The sequence below is a fragment of the Lutra lutra genome, chromosome 9, assembly GCF_902655055.1.
Source record: "Lutra lutra chromosome 9, mLutLut1.2, whole genome shotgun sequence".
NCBI lineage: Eukaryota > Metazoa > Chordata > Mammalia > Carnivora > Mustelidae > Lutra > Lutra lutra.
The window spans coordinates 67,856,987-67,876,336 of record NC_062286.1 but is presented as its reverse complement, the minus strand read 5'-3'; the positions used below and the strand labels follow the sequence as shown (position 1 = coordinate 67,876,336).

The 19,350-nt window shown below is 40.5% G+C and overlaps 1 protein-coding gene across 3 annotated transcripts in view; it reads left to right on the top strand.

The window, feature by feature from the left end:
- Window positions 1-19,350, top strand: part of SPTBN1 (spectrin beta, non-erythrocytic 1) — a 200,054-nt gene that overhangs the window by 36,367 nt on the left and 144,337 nt on the right. For all 3 annotated transcript variants that reach the window (XM_047745608.1, XM_047745609.1, XM_047745611.1), the window contains exon 2: window positions 18,673-18,867. In XM_047745608.1, the coding sequence (XP_047601564.1) occupies window positions 18,720-18,867 (148 nt within the window). In that variant the 5' untranslated portion in view covers window positions 18,673-18,719. The remainder of the gene's footprint in view (window positions 1-18,672; window positions 18,868-19,350) is intronic.

The following is a 19,350-nucleotide window of genomic DNA, read 5'->3' as shown; positions in this document are numbered from 1 at the left end:
GTGGGGGGTGGGGAGCGACAGCAGAAGAGACCTGTTCTCCTCATCCCGGTAAAATACGTAACGGTCTGGTGGAGTTTTTGTCATCTAACGGATATGGAACTTTAGAAGAGGATGGAACTTAAGAAGTAGGGTCAATGTTAGGTGTAGACCTGGAATCCTGAAACATTTGTGCCTGTTCCCGGCCAGCTAGTCATGCTCTCTCCGCTTTTATCTTCTCGCCTCGAACTCCTGCTTCGGACCGCACCTGTGGGGCCAGGTGTGTCATGAGGCTCTCACTGCCTGCTTCATAGGCCTGGGTGCACAGTTATCCTGTGTTCTCTGCCGTAAAGGATTGATCATCCCATTTGCAGATAATTATCCTTCTCCTATTTTGGGTCCTGTTTATAAAATAGTGGCAAAGTGATTGAGTAGTTTTTGTGTTTGTTTTAATTTTTACTCCTTAACCAGATAAAAGTTTGAAACCCATATTGGTCCCTTCATTTTTTTGTTTGCTTGTTTTTTTGTTTGCTTATTTGTTTAACTTTACAGGTTCATGAGATTGAAAAGTCTGTGCTGGACCGTGTCACTGCATTTGGTTTGTATAAACCTTAAAAAAAAAAATAGTGTCCCAACATTTGTGAAGTACTAAAAGTGAGAGGCTTTTGAACCATAATTGATTTGACAAGAAGTGGACATAATTAAGGAAGGTTGATTGGTGGTTGGCCTGTTGGTTTGCTTTTAACACTTGTGAAAGAGTGGAGGGAGCCAAAGAGAATCCACCAGTTTGCTTTACATATGAAAAGTATTAAAATGTCAGCCACTGACGTAAGAAAAATTGTATAAAGTTAAGTCTTTAAATGATGTCCTAAAAACACAACATTTGTAATTATCTAATTAAACTAATAAAGGCTACAGGTAATAGAAGTAATATGGGCGGTATTTTCTGGCAGATAAACTTTCAGGAACGTTCACATCTGCACATGGTTATGAAGCCCTGTTATTCCTTCACCTTCTCCCTTCCTTAGCCCACATTTCTCCCTATGAACTAATAGTACATAACAATAAAACCCTGGACGGCAGCCAACACTCAGTTTTGGCTAACTTTTAGAGTGTTTGTGAAAGTTGAAAAAGCAATGCAGCTGTTACACTGGGTACTTTCCAATGGAGGATATGTTTTCCAGATGAAAGCGCAAATAGTAATTGAAATGTAATCAGTATTTTTGGCATCTTGGTATTATAATTCTTTTCATTTTTTGTTATGTTAATTGTTCATTTCTTAAGATTTGTTTTGTACTTCTCTGTGGTCTCTAATAGGCTAAAAATGAGGGAATGAGTGAATATTTTAGGCAGTTGATCGTTGTTTTAAAAGAAAACAATGAGCTGTAGTCTCATTTGTTAGCTGAAGACTTAAATAACCACAACATTTTCATTTAAGATATTTTATTATGAGATTCATGTTTCAGACAGCAAGAGGGAAGGAAATCTAAATCCCAAATACCGTGTCTAAATTTTAGAGCTGACTGGAAACTTCTAGAATATTCGGGTAGGCTGCAGCATCAGTGTTCATCATGTGTTCTCAGGGCCTGGCTGGCTGGAGATGCCCCTTCTTCTGACTGACTTTATCTCACACAGTGATGAGCTCACCTTTTTTGTCCCTATCCCCTACCCTAACAAGGGAGGAGTGCAGATGATTTCACTGGTATTTGGAGCTTAGAAGGCTTTTGTTTCCTTTAAGCTAGAAGGGCCTCTAGTTGATAGGTGATAGATGATAAATCTTAGCCCTTAGTTTTAAACGGCCTGATGCACACCCACACCTGAGCCTAAATTAAGTCACAGAATCATCATGAGGGATCTTGATACATGGCTGGAGCTGGGAACCACTGTTTGAGAGTCCAGACTTTTGTTTTTGCAGATGGGGAAACCGAAGCCCTGAGCCTCAAGGTGTCTTGTCCCAAGGCCCCTTCTGAGACCCACCTGAATATGGGATAACTGGTTTCTGGAAGGGATGTCATAGTGATTCTAGATCTCTGGTGAGCTCCTCAGCCTCCTGGCCCTGTGGCGAGCTCAGCCAGGCTGCAGCAGAGAGTAGGACCCCAGTGCTGGGTTGAAGCATTGATCCTTTCATCCAAGTAAAAACTGCCCTCTGTGTTCTACTGGAGCTACCACATTCCTCAGTGAGAGGCATGATAAATGGCCTCAGGTTCTCCTCTACTTTTTTTTCCCCCCCAGAAACAAAAAGGTTTGTAATTAGCTAAAAAAACGAGATGGCGGCTTCCAGACCAGTTGGTTTATCACTGAAGAATCTTTGGAATAGCCAGTCACTTTTGAATATCTTAGAAGCCTCTTTCTCCCCTTTTAGGGAATAATAGGTATTATTTAGACAGTGTTTGGCATAACTGACAGTGTCTAATGCTACTTGTATCCATTAAGGATAGTTTAAAGCACTTAAGTGCTAACCTGGCTGGACAGCAAGGTGCATATCTGTGGTATCAGAAAGAGGGGCCCCATGCAACTCTGCATTGGTCTGTTCTAGCCCTTAATTGTGTTGGAGGCTTTGTCTAAAATGCCCAGTTTATGGGGTGCCTGGGTGGCCCAATCAGTTAAGCATCTGCCTTTGGCTCAGGTCATGATCCCAGGGTCCTGGAATCAAGCCCTATGTGGAGCTTTCTGCTCAGCGGGGAGTCTCCTTCTCCCTCTCCATCTGCCTGCTGCTCTGCCTACTTGTGCTCTCTCTCTCTCTCTGTCAAATAAATAAATCAAGTCTTTAAAAAAAAAAAGAATAAAATGCCCTCTTGACTTGCGTACTTCTGCTGTATACTTGGTTAGGTCAGTGCTGCCCGCTGTGCACTGGAGGGTGGTGAACTGGTGCACCCCTGGCTCAGCACAGGGCACCAGCCGGGAGCCTACCTGGGGGATGAAGCCTCTGAGGAGAGGAGAGCACAAAGGAGGGGCTGGAAGTAGTGGGACAAAAGAGAGCTAAGATACAGAGTGACTTGTGCATAGAGACTTTTTTTGAGACAAAATTGATCCCATTTTTGTTAAGTTTACAGCTCCCTGAAAATTTGTGCTACAGGTGATCATTAGCGTGTTTTGGAACATTTGATAGAAAAACACTTGCATTTTAGAGCAAAACTGGATTAAAGGGCTTTGGTTCATTTCCAGACCTGCCATTGATTCTTGTAATAGGACAACACCCATTTCCAAATGTAAATCTCAGAGAAACGAGGAAAACGAAGAAAACAAAAACATGTGTGTTTTTCCTTTTCAGGATGTCAGTCAGAGAATTCATTCATCTCTTATCTAAAAGACACTGGCCTTTGAAATCACCCCCTCTCCCCATCACGAGAGACAGTAGCTACGAAAGGGAAAGGAGTGGTTTTCTGCCTTCTGGCCCGAAAGGCCTCACCTCTGCTATCATCTGGAAGCCGATGGTGAAGGTTTGTTATTCTTGTCAGGAGCCAGTTCCAGAGACCTAAGGAAGGTAGCAGGTAGTGGGCAGCTGGCATCAATTTAGTGCTGTGAGATGGTCAGGCTGACAGTGGTCTGGCTTTACCTGCCCAGCCCTCCTCCTTGAGGAGTTGGTTTACGTCAGAGAAGGCTGCTCTTGACACTGCTATTTCTGGCAACGGAGGCATAGCAGAGATGCGGGATACCTCCTGCTATTTAGAGGAAATGAAATAAATACTCACTTCAGAGAATACCTCTTGGGGCTGGGATGTGTATGCCTGGGTGACAGCTCCCAGCCTGCTTTTCCTGCAAGGTTCTGTATGTAAGGAAAGAATAATGGACTTAGCTTGAAGTCAGACAGAGGTGTGTAAATGAAAAGTCTGCCTTGATGCAAAACCAAGGGCATACTCTGGCTTTGCTTGGGGTGTGTGTGTGTGTGTGTGTGTGTGTGTGTGTAATGTACACTGAAAGCAATGGGGAGGGCCCTCCCCATTCATAAAGCCTGTTGAGTTGGATGGCAGGAACTTTCTGGGACTTCTTGAAGGAGGTTCCTACAGAGTGTGTGAGTGGTGAGCAGTTTTGATGAAGAGAACCAGCTCTTGTTGGCTTTGTCATGAGGAGTCCAGAGGGAGCTCTACACAGACTCCTGAGCTAGTTATAAGCTCGCTCACCTCAAGGAGAAGGGGTGCCATGTTCCTTCTGTGGTCATGAGGCAAGACCAGCACTAATATTCCCTGACTGTGTAGCTGGCATCTTTCCTGGCACAGCAATCACTCTGGATTTTACACAAAAGAGGGGTTTTTACCACTGGGTACATTTTAGTCTTCTGGTCAATAATTGCTAAGTTAAAAAAAATCTTGACCTGTGGAGCTTACTCTGTTGAGCTGATTAAGTAAAAATCTTTTTTTTGGATCCTAGTCAACTAGTTTCACCTGCTTCCAAGACTGGAGTCTCCATTCTGATGGATTATATTCCATTTCTTTGCATGTTGCATTAGGAGATAGAACGAGCTCATGGGAACTTGGCCAGTCTTTACTACACTGTGTAAGCCCTTGGCTGCCTTCTGTAGCATGAGGGTCTCTGCCTACTGGGTTAGTGCCCTTGCAGTCAGAGCAAACTAAGCAAACCAGTTCCCTCCCTCTTGTCCTCCTCTAGGCCCACTGGGGCAAGTTGGGTTTCAGAGAAGTCTCTGACACTGGCTGCCTACTCCTTCCTCTGGAGTATATGTGGGATTTAACAGAATTTAAAAGTATAGAAGGCTTAGAGGCAAGGAATCTCCATAGGCATGAAAATGATCATCCTTGTAGGTCACAGTTTTAATCCTCGCTCTCATCACTGGTCTCACAAACAGGTCTTCTATTCCTAGTCTTTGAATGTACCACCCCTTTTTGAGCAAGACAGCAGCATACCACCAGAAAGTAAAACCAGTCCACTTCTGGCAGAGAAACTGCTAAATGCCTAATTTTTCATTATCCCATAGCTGAATGTGGTTACAGTAAATGGCTTTCCACCCTTTCTTGAGGGTCCAAATGTATTAGTTCACTTTTTTCAGAAATATTTAGGTGCAGACATGATCTACCTATAGAGAGCTGGTGCAATAAGGACACTTCTAGAAACAGCATTTAAAACAGCCATAGCAAAACAAATTCTATAGCTGATGTACCTCAGTTATTTTTTTTTTAATTTTTTAAAGATTTATTTATTTAAAAGAGTGAGAGTGTGAGTTGGGGGAGGGGCAGAAAGAGGGAGAGAATCTCAAGTGGACTCCCCGCCCTGTGCATGGAGCCCTTCGTGGGGCTTGATCCCAGGACCCAGAGATCATTATGTAAGCCAAAATCAAGAGTCAACGCTCAACCAACTGAGCCCCCCAGGGAGTCCTGATACCTTGGTTATTTGACTTGGTTTATCACCAACTCATTTTTTGAGTATTAACCTCATTTTGTCAGGATGTAGCTGCAAAATGACCAATGCTGGATGTGTACGTACTGACTTTTAAGTATGCTAGGTGGGACTAATGAGTTTCAATCCCTTCCACTAGAACAGAAATCTGATGAGGAGGATCAGGGAGTAATTTCTTAAGGAAACTTACTTGAAACACACTGCCCTTCCCCCAAACTGAAGAAGCAAAGAGAGGTTTCATTTAAACAGTATAAACAAAGGATTTGTTTTTACAACTTTCTTAAATAAAAACTTTTGCTTTTTCACATCTATTTAGATGTCAAGAATGTCTCTGCCTTTTGCTTAGGACAGTACCAGACTCAGTAATAGGCTCTGAGTGACAGAAATATTATGCCAGGATAGGTACTATTTTCTAATCAAAATATTTTTTTTAAATGAACATATGTTTTACTTGGTATCCTATGATATTAATAAAAATATAAAGTTGCCTAGTAAAATAATTGTTTTGATAAATATTTTCAGTGATGTGCTTAAGAGTAATGTTTTCATCAAAATGTAAAAGCCAGTTTCAAATCTTTTTGCCCATTTTTCCCCCCAGTGGGGTTGTGCAACCCAATGAAAATATTTATAAATGTTTGCAGAAGAGTACTTTTGTTTCAAAGAGAATGCAGATACTTTATGTGGATACACAAAGAGTGGCTAAGATTAAGGTAACAGAGATTCAGTTAAAAATAGGAATGGAGAAGTCATTCTTTTGAAATACTCTTGAGCCCCATTGAAGAGAGTATCGTGCCTACCTTGGGAACCATGCTTTGTGTACTGTAGTATTACTACAGTGTACTGATCACAAGAATGGTGGATACTTTGTGGTTAACCAAATCATAGAGGCCTGCTGGTTGGAAGGGCTCTTAGCATTCATGTCATCCAGCTTCCCACACAGTTCTTGGTTTCCTCTCTAGCTTCCCTGTCAAATGGTACTTCCCCACCCTGTGTGAACCACTCGTGATAGGGTGAACTCCCTGCTCTCTGGCCAACCCTCTGGGTTTTTTGGAGAGTTCAAGTTGTTAGAAAGCACCTTCTAACCCTGAGTCACTATGAATTTGTTGTGCCAGTGCCCACAGGAGGCCTCCTGAAGCTCCTTAAGGTTAGATGCCCAGTGGCCCTTTAAGACTTTTTCCCTGGGAGCTCCTAGCGCTGCAGCCTGGACTTCCAGCTGTCTTAGGGCCTGCCTACCCCCTTCTAGGTACTCTAGGTTTGGGCATTGCCCTGGGCATTGATTGCTTCATTCCTAACCACCAAGCCAGCTCTGTTTGGGCTACCTTCTGCTGGTACTCTATGTTGAGTTTACCACCTTTTCTTGGGATTGCTGTCCCTTTTCACCTCTTCTGACTTTGGGTACTTTAAATGTCTAAATGTACTACTGTATGTGTTTTTGAACAGTTTTGAATCTCTCTGTGGTCCAAGGTCCTTTACTGTGCTAAGTATACTTTCTGAGGTAGTGAAGAAAGTATTGTTTGTGCCTGGGCGCTGGATTATGAGCCTGCCTCACCAGGCTTTCAGCTTCGAGTCAGCACCGTTTGAGTATGACTGTTGAGCCAGTGATGTGATTTTTTTTCGTGGGAAATTCATCTCTCTGTAATTTAAGCAGAAATTTGAAGTTGCCTTTGAAGTTTTTCTTTTGCTCAGTAAAGGAAGTTAAAAGTTACAACGTAAATATACTTTAAAAAAAAGGAAAAATTCAGATAATTCTTGACCATTTCGGGATTTATTTCAGATTTTGGGTTATTTTTGTTTTTAGTATTTAACAGCTTTCATTTGAACAAATTTGCCTTTGGATACATTAGAATTTTTTTTTTCTTGTTACAGCAGAGTTGGTAGGGAAAGTGCTTATAATACTTTTGGAAGGTGAGAAAATTTTAAAGCTTATTCACTAAATGTTTATTGTCTGCTTTGTGCTAGATGTTGTAGCTAGGGATGCATTGATAAGGAGAGAAATGCTTAGTAGTTCTTGGAGAGTATAGTATATAAGGTAATACCGTCATTTAGCAAATAATCACACATGTAATTATTTAAATGCTAAAGGTACGTGCCATGAGGAAAAGACACTCGCAAAAGCATGTAACAGGAGGTGCTGGGTTGGGACTGGGAGATTCCGTAGAGCCTTCCTAGAGAAAGTAATGTTTAGTCTGACCTGGTTCTGTTGAACCAATCTTTACAATCACGAATTATCAAAAGATAATAGTACTGTTGCTAATGAGATCAGAAAGCCTTCCTCGATTACAGGATCCTTTTTGGATTGGCATTAGCATTTGATGGCATGGAAGATAGCATCACAGTTCACTCAGACATCCCTAAATACTCAGCCACTACTGGGGTACCCGCCCCCTGATTTTCTTTCTGCACAGAATCAGAATGCTACAAGAATTTATTGCCTCCAGCTCTCTCATTTGCCCTACCATCCTGTTCATTCTTTGCTCTGTTGCTGAGTTTGGCAAGAGAAGTAACTTCTTTGAAAGCATTTGGAAACAGGATAAACAAAGTGCATGTTGTGTTCTAGATATTTTGGGAAGTAGAAAACTGGTTTATTAATAACATATCTCAAGGAGATGAAAGTCTAGGCTTGATTTTATTCAGGCAAGGAGTTCAAAAATGCAGTTACCAAAATCATATCACTAGCGAGCTTTTAAAGAGAAGGCTCTGGATGCTCTCATTCTTGTTCTTTTAAGCCCATTTTCTGCTGTTGGGAGAACAAGGGAAGTTGCTGGTTTCCTTTGCTTTTGAACCTGGTTAAGGACTTGACTAGCTGAAATCTTATTCTCATTTTGAAGTTATTTGAGCAATAGCAAAATGTGACTTGTAGGCGCATGGCTCTGTAGCTTTGGATAGGCCATGCTTTATTCTTTGCCTTTGTGAGAAGTTTGGTGGGGTGCTGGGTTGTTGGCTCAGTCGGTCAGATTATGGTCTGATGCTGTGGTAGATGTACTTGCTTGTGTCTGGTCACCTATGATGAATGCATGATCTTACTTATGTATCAGAGAGCTCCTCTGTGATTGTGAACTGAGGGGAACATTTTATTTTATTTTATTTATTTATTTTTTTTTTAAAGATTTTATTTATTTATTTGACAGAGAGAAATCACAAGTAAGCAGAGAGGCAGGCAGAGAGAGAGGAGGAAGCAGGCTCCCTGCTGAGCAGAAAGCCCGATGCGGGGCTCGAACCCAGGACCTGGGATCATGACCTGAGCCGAAGGCAGCGGCTTAACCCACTGAGCCACCCAGGCGCCCCAAGGGGAACATTTTAAACACAGTGTGCCTTTTCCTTATATATCAGTGTTTAAATTCTGGAAAAGCAAATAGATCTCTGCATTTACTTTAACTGACCTTTGTTTTTGTTTGTTTGTTTTTTAAAGATTTTATTTATTTATTTGACAGAGACACAGCAAGAGAGGAAACACAAGCAGGGGGAGGGGGAGAGGGAGAAGCAGGCTTCCCACTGCTCGGGAGCCCGATGCGGGGCTCTATCCCAGGACCTTGGGATCATGACCAGAGGCGAAGGCCAGATGCTTAACGACTGAGCCACCTAGGTGTCCCTTTAACTGACCTTTGTTACCAAACTTCATATTGAGCACTTTAGAGTCACACTTTTGAAAGTAACTGCAGAATTCTCATGGATTTCAGCCTGTATAAATCATTAAACATTATTTTTTTTTAAGTTTATTCAAATTGATCAGATTTAAACAAATTTTAGTAATAGAGGTTTGATCACGTTTAAATGATACTAATATGCATGTTTTTTCTGGAATTAATGTCACTTTTTTTCTGTAGCTCAACCTTTATTATTCATTTTGCTCATTTGAAAGGTTATAGAGTTCTAAGTAAGTTTGGGAAACATTTACTAGGCATACACAGAGGAAAAACTTGCTGCTGAAGCGTTAACTCAAGCAATGAGAATTGTTTGAACTGTTCTCTGAGAAAATTTAACTAGTAATATTTAAAGCTTTGGAAATTTGGATATTAGACATGCCTAGGATTTAGGTCACTTTGCAAAAGGGAATGATTTTTAAAGGGGAATGATTCTTAAAACATTATGTATTTAAATATTTATTTATATCTATAATAAATATAAGAATATATTTATTAATGTCTTAATAATGGATATTAATATTATATAGTACATATAATATCCATGCACTTACATTTATCTCAATATATAATATTAATATATTAATTTGTTATATTAATATTAATAATCTAAATTGATATAATATATATATTCCAAATGAAATTGTGAAGTTAGCAGTTATTCCATTCCTATCCAAATATGACCTGTCTCATTTTGCAACATTTGAAAACAGATTTCTTACAAAAAAGTCATCCTTTCCTAAATGAAATGGAGTGAAGACAAGGTTGCCCCTTATGTAACACTGAGAATTTTACTGGGGTCCAAGATGCATATTGAGTAGGCAGAAAGAAGCACTGTGTTTCAGAGTTAGACTGCTCTGGAGCTGCACTGCTCCTGCCACCTGCCAATTTAGTTTACAATTGTTTTCGAGCACCTGCTGTGGCTTGAGCATGAAGCTGGGGCTGGTGGTATAAAAATGAACAGAACAGAGGGGATTCTGGCCCTTGTGCAGCTTAGGATATGTGCGTGTGTGTGCCGCTTCCATTTCGTATACTGTTGCTTTTCATTGCCATTGTATATATTTCCTTCATTTGATCACTATTTCAGGTAGGAGAGAGATGCATTTTCACTTGATAGATTGGCAAAGAATTTTGGCACTGGGCTACTCTAGAAGGAAAAGTCAGCTTTCCAGATAGAAAACACATTATTGTTTCTCTATTGTTCCGGGCACACATGATACTGACTTATGAAATTTCACAAACAATAACTCAGTGAAATGCCAAACTCACTGAAATACAGGATCAGCATTTTGGGAGCGGAAGCATTAGGCCTATATTGTAATGTAATTTAAAACTATCTGGGAGGGGCGCCTGGGTGGCTCAGTGGGTTAAGCCGCTGCCTTCAGCTCAGGTCATGATCTCAGGGTCCTGGGATCGAGCCCCCGAATCGGGCTCTCTGCTCAGCAGGGAGCCTGCTTCCTCCTCTCTCTCTGACTGCCTCTCTGCCTGCTTGTGATCTCTCTCTATCAAATAAATAAATAAAATCTTTTAAAAAAAAAAAAAAAACAAAACAAAATAAAACTATCTGGGAATAAGAATAAGACCAAAGTAGTTATTTATAGTGGCTCAGAAACCTCCCATTGGCCATCAGATCATGGTGTTAAGTCTGCCTTTAGTTAATGACTTCAATTTTAATTGCGTCTCTGTGTAAGGAGAACAAAACCAAGTTTGACCTTTAACTGCCAATGAGGATAGCCATATATTTAGTAGAAATTTTTTACTTTTTTTTTTTTGATTCAAGTTAGGTGATTTGGAGACTTATAGAGAAACATTGGGAAAGCTAATCTTTCTCTTTTCAAAATAAAGATAGTCTAAAAAAATTATAGGGTTTGCAGATTTATATTAGAATCTAAATGGTATCATAGGTAGGCAAAAAAAAAAAGAAATAAGGTACTTTGTACAAATGTACAAATAGTAAAAGAATACATTTCTATTCAATATATAATTAATTTTCCTTTCATTTAAGACTCTCAAATAATAATTCATAATAATAATAAGCAATTCCATTGTTTTACTGTGCAGTTTATCCTATACAATGGAGGAAGGTCAGAGACATGCCTTGTTTCTCCCCTGTGTTATACTCCTCTTTGTTGTGGAGATCTGGTTTTGGTCATTGTATAATATGTTACTAAGCCATAGTGATGGATTCTTTTTAATAGATTACTTTAAAATAAAATGAATTATGGTCAGTGAAATATTTTAAAATTTATTTCCTTTATAATAAAGGTTAATTTTGCTCCTCCATAGAGTAGGGCGTGGCATAACACGCCCACATTAAAAAAGAAAATTTGTCCCTAGAACTTTGTTCATAAAACTAGAATCACCTTCTAGGCAGATCTTTCACCTGTGTAGGAAAGAGGTTACTTCTGAGTATTGGGAATATAAGTGTCTTTGGGCTGTTACGATAAAATACCATAGATAAACAACAGACATTTGTTTCTCATGGTTATGGACCTGGAAGTTCCAAGATCAGGATGCTGGCAGATTTGGTGTCTGATGAAGTTGAGTGTAGACATTACTTAAATAAATAAATAAATAAATAAAGTAGGGCTCATAATACTGTCTACATCAAAAGGTTGCTGGGAAGGAATGAATGAAAAAGCAAGTAAAACACTATGCTCACACAGAGTAAGCTAGCATGAAAGTTACATCTTTTTAAATACAATTAGCATTTTCTTTGGTTGTTAGACTCATCAGCTTCCTGTGTTTTGGGTTTTTTTTTAAAGATTTTATTTATTTATTTGACAGACAGAGATCACAAGTGGGCAGAGAAGCAGGCAGAGAGAGGAGGAAGCAGGCTCCCTGCTGAGCAGAGAGCCTGATGTGGGGCTTTATCCCAGGACTCTGGGATCATGACCCAGGCCGAAGGCAGAGGCTTTAACCCACTGAGCCACCCAGGAGCCCCAGTTTTCTGTGTTTTAAAGATTAGGTTTAGAGTTCTTGTGACTTAGGATTCAGAGGTGACAAAAATATTATAGATGTTGGGCTCATAGCTGTGTGACATGACCCAGTTGTTTAACCCTTTAAGACTCAGTTTTGCCACTTCATTAATTAAGATAAAAAGCAAGTTGGTTGAAGCAGTAAATATGGCCATAATCCTAATAAATGTAAATGGATTATATTTGCCCACAAAATGACAGAAACACTTGGTTAGATTTAAAAATAAGAGACATAACTAAAACCTAAAACAAAATAGAAGGTGAAATAGTAGAATGGAAAAAAATATACCAGGCATATATTAATTATCAATGAATGAGTTAATGTGTGAATAGGGAGAAAAGAGGCTATTTCAATGTTAAACAGACCACCAAGAAGACAAAGTAGTTATAATTTGTATGTATCCAGGAAGTTACAAGGAAAATTTGATATATCCACACTCACAGTGGGAGATTTTAACCTATCTGTCATTGATAAATAAAACCAACAAATGTTAGCTAGAGTATTTGAGGACTACCTTTATTAACAATGGTTAATTATTAAACAGGTCTCTGAGCATACTTCTTCTCAGAATGGTCTGAGTCTGAATTTTGGATAGTTTGAACAGCTGTGTCATGCTTTTTGTATAGCTTATGTGTTTCTGTAAAGCTGCAAGTCAATTGGTAATTTTAAAAGTGAATGATACTGGGGTAGTTGGCTGGCTCAGTTAGTAGAGCATGTGACTCTTGATCTCAGGATCATTTTGGGCATAGAGCTTACTTAAAAAAAGCGAATGATGCTTTTATAAAGGATTGGGTGCATGACTTGGTTAATTGTCACACTAGAACTTATCATACTTGTCTTGGTTTTGTAAACAGGGAACTCTGAATATTTAGGATGGTGTCTTGGATCTTATGGTGAAACTAGCTCCACGAACCTGAATAACAGTAGGCTAGCTGGGTTTCTCTATCCCTGTGGTTTCTTGCACATATTCCTCTTTATTGACCATTTGATTCATGCTGCAGAATGCCTCAGTGGGCACATTGGAAATAGGGTGTGACTCAAGTCTTACTTTTTGGAGACAGTACAGTTGAGAGGATTGAGGCAGATCTCTCCTGGGTCTTTTCCTGGAAATTGTCAGACCCACAGCTTGATCCCTTCAAAATCCCAGAGCAGAGCTTTTTTTAAAGATAGCACACCAGCAGTCCAGCGTATGCTTTTTCAAGTCTTCTGTGAGTAAAGTGGGAGGGTTTTAAGTGTTTGCAGAACATTTGGGTCTGTGGCTTCTGCCAAAATAAGTGTTAGCATATGGTTTTCTTCTTCAGAAAGGATTGGCAAATGTTAAATTACCTTTTTCATTTTCATTTAATTTATTAGAGCATTTAATTAAAATTGGGTATTAAGGAGTGAGTGTTTGTGTGTGGGGTGTGTGTGTGTGTGTATAGTGCCAGTGAAAATCCCATTTATTTTCTACTTGTTTCTTTACTTTCTGAAACCTGAGTAGTCCGGACAAAAAAATAAACTCTTTCAATGGGTTAAAACTAAATTACAAAGAGAAACCTACATGTTAATATGTACATGGAGAAGGACCTTATTAAATCTGTGTTTATATTTATCAGCAGCCTAGTCTAAAATTGTGACTTCCTTGAAAGCAGAGTGCCCAGGAGATATGTGTAGCTCCAATGAGTATGTGTTTTGGCCTTTGTGCCTGATGGCGATAGTACCAGAGTGGCAGCTTGAATTGATGTTGATCCTGTGCCCTCAACTTCTAGACCTTTACCTACCAGCCTCCCACCCACCCAGCCAGCCACAAACAATTAGCAAGCACTTAATATTTCCGAGCACCCCACTAGGAGCTGAGAAGACAGAAGAACAATATGATGAGAACATGACCTCAAGAGCCAATGGCCTGGTGACAATAAGTAAATAAAAGTTTTGTACTTGTGAAACAGTCTTAAAATGCTAAGTGACAGGTCAGCAGTGCAAAAGGTGTCTGGGAGGGAGGACATATTCAGGGTTATCTAAAGTTGTCTTAATTCAGACCAGGAGGTAGTGGTGGTAACTGATAAGAGGTAGATTCAGTAAGGTAATAACCTAAAACTAGGATTTGTGGAGAGCAGAAAAAGCTATTTCCAGGGGCGCCTGGGTGGCTCAGTGGGTTAAGCCGCTGCCTTCGGCTCGGGTCATGATCTCAGAGTCCTGGGATCGAGCCCCGAATTGGGCTCTCTGCTCAGCAGGGAGCCTGCTTCCTCCTCTCTCTCTGCCTGCCTCTCTGCCTGCTTGTGATCTCTCTGTCAAGTAAATAAATAAAATCTTTAAAAAAAAAAAAAAAGCTATTTCCAGGTCGTTTGGAGGTAAGTCAAGAGCCTGATTTTTTTTTTTCCCCCCTCAGGAGCTACAGGAGCTTCAGACAGAAGTATTGAGACCAGGCTGGAGAGCTGGTCAGAGTTCCCTTGTGAAGGAGTCCCCTTTTTCTTCAAAGGTTTTGGGGCATTATTCTGAAGGCATGGGCCTCAGTGGGTTTTAGTCACAGGAATGAAATGATTGGACTTATATTTGAGAAGGTCCCTCTGATGGCAATGTCAGGGAAAGGGTAGGGTGAGTTGCTGGAAAAAGAAAAAACTGTTGTTTGAGCTGATTCCTGGTTGTCAGGAGGTAAAAGCAGCCTTGGAGGCTGAAGCTGGGAGGGAGAAATGAGGGAGGACTGCCAGGTTTCTAGCTGAGGTAACTGGAAGAAAGGAGGGGATGCCATTCAGCAAGGGAGTGATGGGAAGGAAATGGGGTCTGGAGGAGGAATTATGGGCTTAGTTTTAGACACTGGCCTGGTCGTCCTTAGGACCTCTGCATTTAGCTGTCCAGAGAGCAGCTGTCAACATGGGGAGGAGTCAAAGACTGGGGGGTGGGTGATATCACCCAAGGAGATTTTATACAGAAACAGAAGAGGGCAGTGGAAGGAAACTTGGAGATAATTATAAAGAACAAAAACCTGTGCATTTATCTACTACCTGTGTCACGTGGAAAACAGATTTGGTATCTTGGAAGTAAACAGATATTTTCCCTCTGGGCTTTGCCAGGTTTGATTGATTTTATTTTAATCTAAAGAGGTGAACTAATAGACTCCTACTGAAACTTGGAATGGTAATGTTCTGGCTTTTTTCTTGATGGTCATGACCTTGTAGTGTAGCACCTGCAAGAGCGGTAGGGACCTGTTTGCCTTCTGGGTGTGGCGTGATCATTTCCTCCTATCTGTGTCTGTTTTGGTCTGCCAATTTGAAGAAATAAAATTATTGTCTCATTATCGAAGCAGAAAATAATGAGCCTTTGGAATGTTTTTGTGTATCTTTTGGGAAATTCATTTATGGGATCTAGGGTTAGAGAAGAGTAATTTGGTGGAGGGGTCTTGGTTTACATATTCCTTGTTTACACACACACACAGACACACACACAGACTTAGGGCAGAGAAAGAAGGCAGGTATGAATTTTAACCATCTTCTTAAAACCTAGCCACAAAAACATGGGTAGTATTCATATCACACCCAGGATATTATTGATTTTTATTCATTCAGGGATTATTTAATGAATTCCTGCTGTGGTGATCAAGTCAGTCAGCATCTAGGCCCACACTGAGCCCATAGAGTCAATGAGAGCCATTCTCTGGGAGAGGAGATGTCGTGTTCCGTGCCAACCTTATATAGTCTTCTCCTGCTTTCCAAATGGCGGACCCACCAAACAGAGTTCCAAGATGGCCAGCTCTCCACTCTTCTCTCCTCATAATCTCCCCACAGCCATTTAAGAAGTACAGATTACCTCACTGACTGTGGGGACGCATGGCTGATACCACCTTGGGAAAATCTAGCCCTTTATAGATAACCTGTTGGAGACACCTCTCTGTGTGGTACACACTGCCCTCTCAGCTGGCTTTTGTTGAAGGAGGTTGGGGGATAATGGTGTTCATAGGGTACTGGGCTTTTTGGAATCCCCATGCCCTGGGAACACTCATCCACATCTTACCATGGCTCTGACTTTTTTCCTTTACGCTTAGGTTACTCCGGTGTCGCTACTGAATACTTAGAAGTACCATTTCACTGTGGTCCTGGTGGGGTTTAGGATGTTTTGCTTTAACATTACCCTGGAGGCGGAGGGGAAGACTCCATTATAAAAAATTAGCTGTTTGATAAGGATATTATCTTAGGACAGATGGAGCATGTTGAAAAAAATGACCCTGATATTCAAGTTCTTAGACACTCAAGTGAAACAATTGAATAAAAAGAATAGCTGAAAGCATTGCTATTTCTTTTGTACACAGCCTTTTGCTTCCCACTTTTTAAGGAAAAATGGTATCGTTAAAGAACAAACACCATTAAAGAAGAATATTTGGGACAAAATGTGCTTATGTGGTTTGAACGACTTATTTAAAGCTTAAGGAAAGGATTAGCATTTGCTTGTTGAGAAATCTTCGGAAAGCAGTCACTGATCTGGGGATAAGTCAGTGGTAGGAGGAGAGACTCGTGGGGGAAATGGTGGGAGTGGGGCTTACTCAGGAGTCAGGTGTGGAGGGAGTTGGAGCCCCAGTAAATGGCTGCCTTGGGAGGCCCTAGTGTGGCTTGTTCTCAGTGGTCAGCAGGTGGCACCAGATAGCCAGCACGAATTCCGAGAGGTGTGTAGTGTTTAGATTTGACCTTGGGTTGGGTGAAATTGCACTTTTTCTGCTTTCAGAAATTTGGAATTCATAATAACTTCATATTTGTTTTTCCACGTAGAGGTGGCTGAATTTTATGAAAACCTTTGGTATTGACATAGTTATGAAAATTAACCACCTCCAAGGTCAAATGGTACATGACACGATTGACTTTTCTTTTTTTGAAGGGAGTTGTGACTCGGTGTTGAAAGCGACAAACAGATCAATATAACGTACTTATTGGCTTAGGTTCCTGTGATTTTTTTTGTGTGTTTTTATGAAATCTGGTAAATACATTGCTAATGTAGATGTTAAAGTTAATCTCCTGATAAGTTTATATTGTTGGGATTGATTATGTCTATGTGATTGATAGCCAGGATTTTACTCCCATCCAAATGCTTGTTTGAGCGACAGTGGGTGATTATATGGGTCATTGACTTCTTCATTCCTCCAACAAGCTGTCCTGCTTCTCAACATAAAGACTTTCCCTTGCCTGGAATGCTATTTCTCTTGATCTGGGCGTGACCTGTTCCTTTTTGACATTGAGATCTCACTTTAAATACTGACTCCCAGAGGCCTTCCCTGACCACTAGATCTGAAATATGAAATAGCCTCAATCTCTCTTTTTTTTCTTAAATTGAGGTACATTTTATGTATAACGTTATGTAAATTTAAGGAAATCAACAGCATGTTGGTTTGATATATTTCTGTATTGCAATATGATCATTACTGTAGCATTAGCTGCATGTCTGTCACATCACGTAATTAGCATTTTTTTCCTTTCTTTTGGTGGTGTAACAGTAAGATCTAGTCTCTTAGCAACTTTGAAGTTTATAATACAGTGCGGTTGATCACAACTCTATTGCCTCACTCCACTTTTTTATTTTCTTTCAACTGTTTTGCCTTTTTTTGGTGTGCTTTTTGTCCGGCTCCTCCTACAAGGCCATAGGTTTCCCTGGAGCTGAGTCCTTATCTTGTTTGCTGTTATCCCTAGCATCTGAAACAGTGCTGAGCACGTAGTAAGTCCTCAGTACATTCTGGTTCAGTGAATGCATCATAGCTGTATTGAAGAGGGAAGCAGCTGTATTTAAAGCTAAAGGTATTCTCATAATTCTCTGAGGGCATTTTGATGAAGTGAAGATAGCAGTGGACCAAAAGTTGAGGCCCAGGTTCTTGTTTCTCATTTGTTCCTGTAGAATACTCTGCCCTGGGTAGGTCCCTGAGAACTGGGTATTGGTCGTAGAATTTGTAAATAACAGCAATATAAATAATTGTAGTCATTCCTTAATAAGCCTCTACTGTACACTGGAACAGTCGTTAGTGACTTATATTTACTATCTCACTTGATCTTAGGCATCTGTTTTGTAATAGGAATGAGATATTTAGGTCAAACGATCTGTTCTCTTATATAACATTTTATGAATTTCCAGGAGAAGCTAAAATATTATAGTACAGAGTAGAAATAAGTGAGTTCATTCAGAAGCCCCAAGTAGATATTCATCTAGCTCCAATAAAACTTTAAAATTGCAAAGCATAAGGGGTCCTGAGTGGCTCAGTGGGTTAAACCTCTGCCTTCAACTCAGGGCATGGTCCCAGGGTTCTGGGATTGAGCCCTTCATTAGGCTCTCTGCTCAGCAGGGAGCCTGCTTCTCCCTCCTCCTCTGCCTACCTCTCTGCCTACTTGTGATCTCTCTCTCTCTCTGTCAAATAAATAAATAATATCTTTAAAAAAAATAAAATAAAATTGCAAAGCTTAAACTTTAAAAAGAGGGGGGAAACCCACCGTGGATTGGATGTCTGTCATTTCATTCAGTCCTCTCAACAACATGGAGATTATCTTTCCTTTTTAAGGTTGGGGAAACTGAAGCTCAGAGATGTTAAGTACACTGGCCAAGGTCACACACGTGTTATGAAGCAGTGCTGAGGTTCCACATCATCTTCGATTGACCCCAGAAATCTGTTCTTGACTTGTAGGAATTGTTTGGGCTTCTACTCACCTCTAACCCAGTGGGCTTCATGGGAACGCAGCACACTTTAGACCTCTAAATCAGGTTTTCTTTCTCTTTCTCACAGAACTCTAAGAAGGAGCTGATGTGGAGGAGCAGCTGAGATAGTTCAAGATGACGACCACAGTAGCCACAGACTATGACAACATTGAGATCCAACAGCAGTACAGCGATGTCAACAACCGCTGGGACGTGGATGACTGGGACAATGAGAACAGCTCTGCGAGGCTCTTTGAGCGGTCCCGCATCAAGGCTCTGGCAGGTAAGTCTCATCATGTCCTGTTATGGAGGCCCAGGGGCCCTTATAGCTCCCTTTAAAATTACCCGCCCTGTCTCTGCTACAAGGAGGTCAGCTCACCTCTGCTTATATATGTCCCAGGAGAGCAAGCTGCCCATTGCATAAGATATCCAGGTCCATATTTGGAGAGCTGTCCATCCTAAGGCCAAAATGACTGAGTGATTTTTTTGAGCTGCCCTAGGTTTGTAAGAAATTTTGACTCCTCCTACATTTCAAAATAATGCAGCTTACTGAACTATATACAAAAAAATACACAAATTAGCCTGTGTGCTTTATTATATTAGTTGACTTGACTTGTTACAGTAGTAGAATACTTACTTTGAGTGACAAAGGGTAGTTAGTATCCCATGCAAGGGTTTTAGATGTGAAAAAGCAATAGCTTTATCTGGTAAGGGCATGTTTAATGCTACAACGGTTAAGTTTGCTATTGATTCATTAAAATTAGCA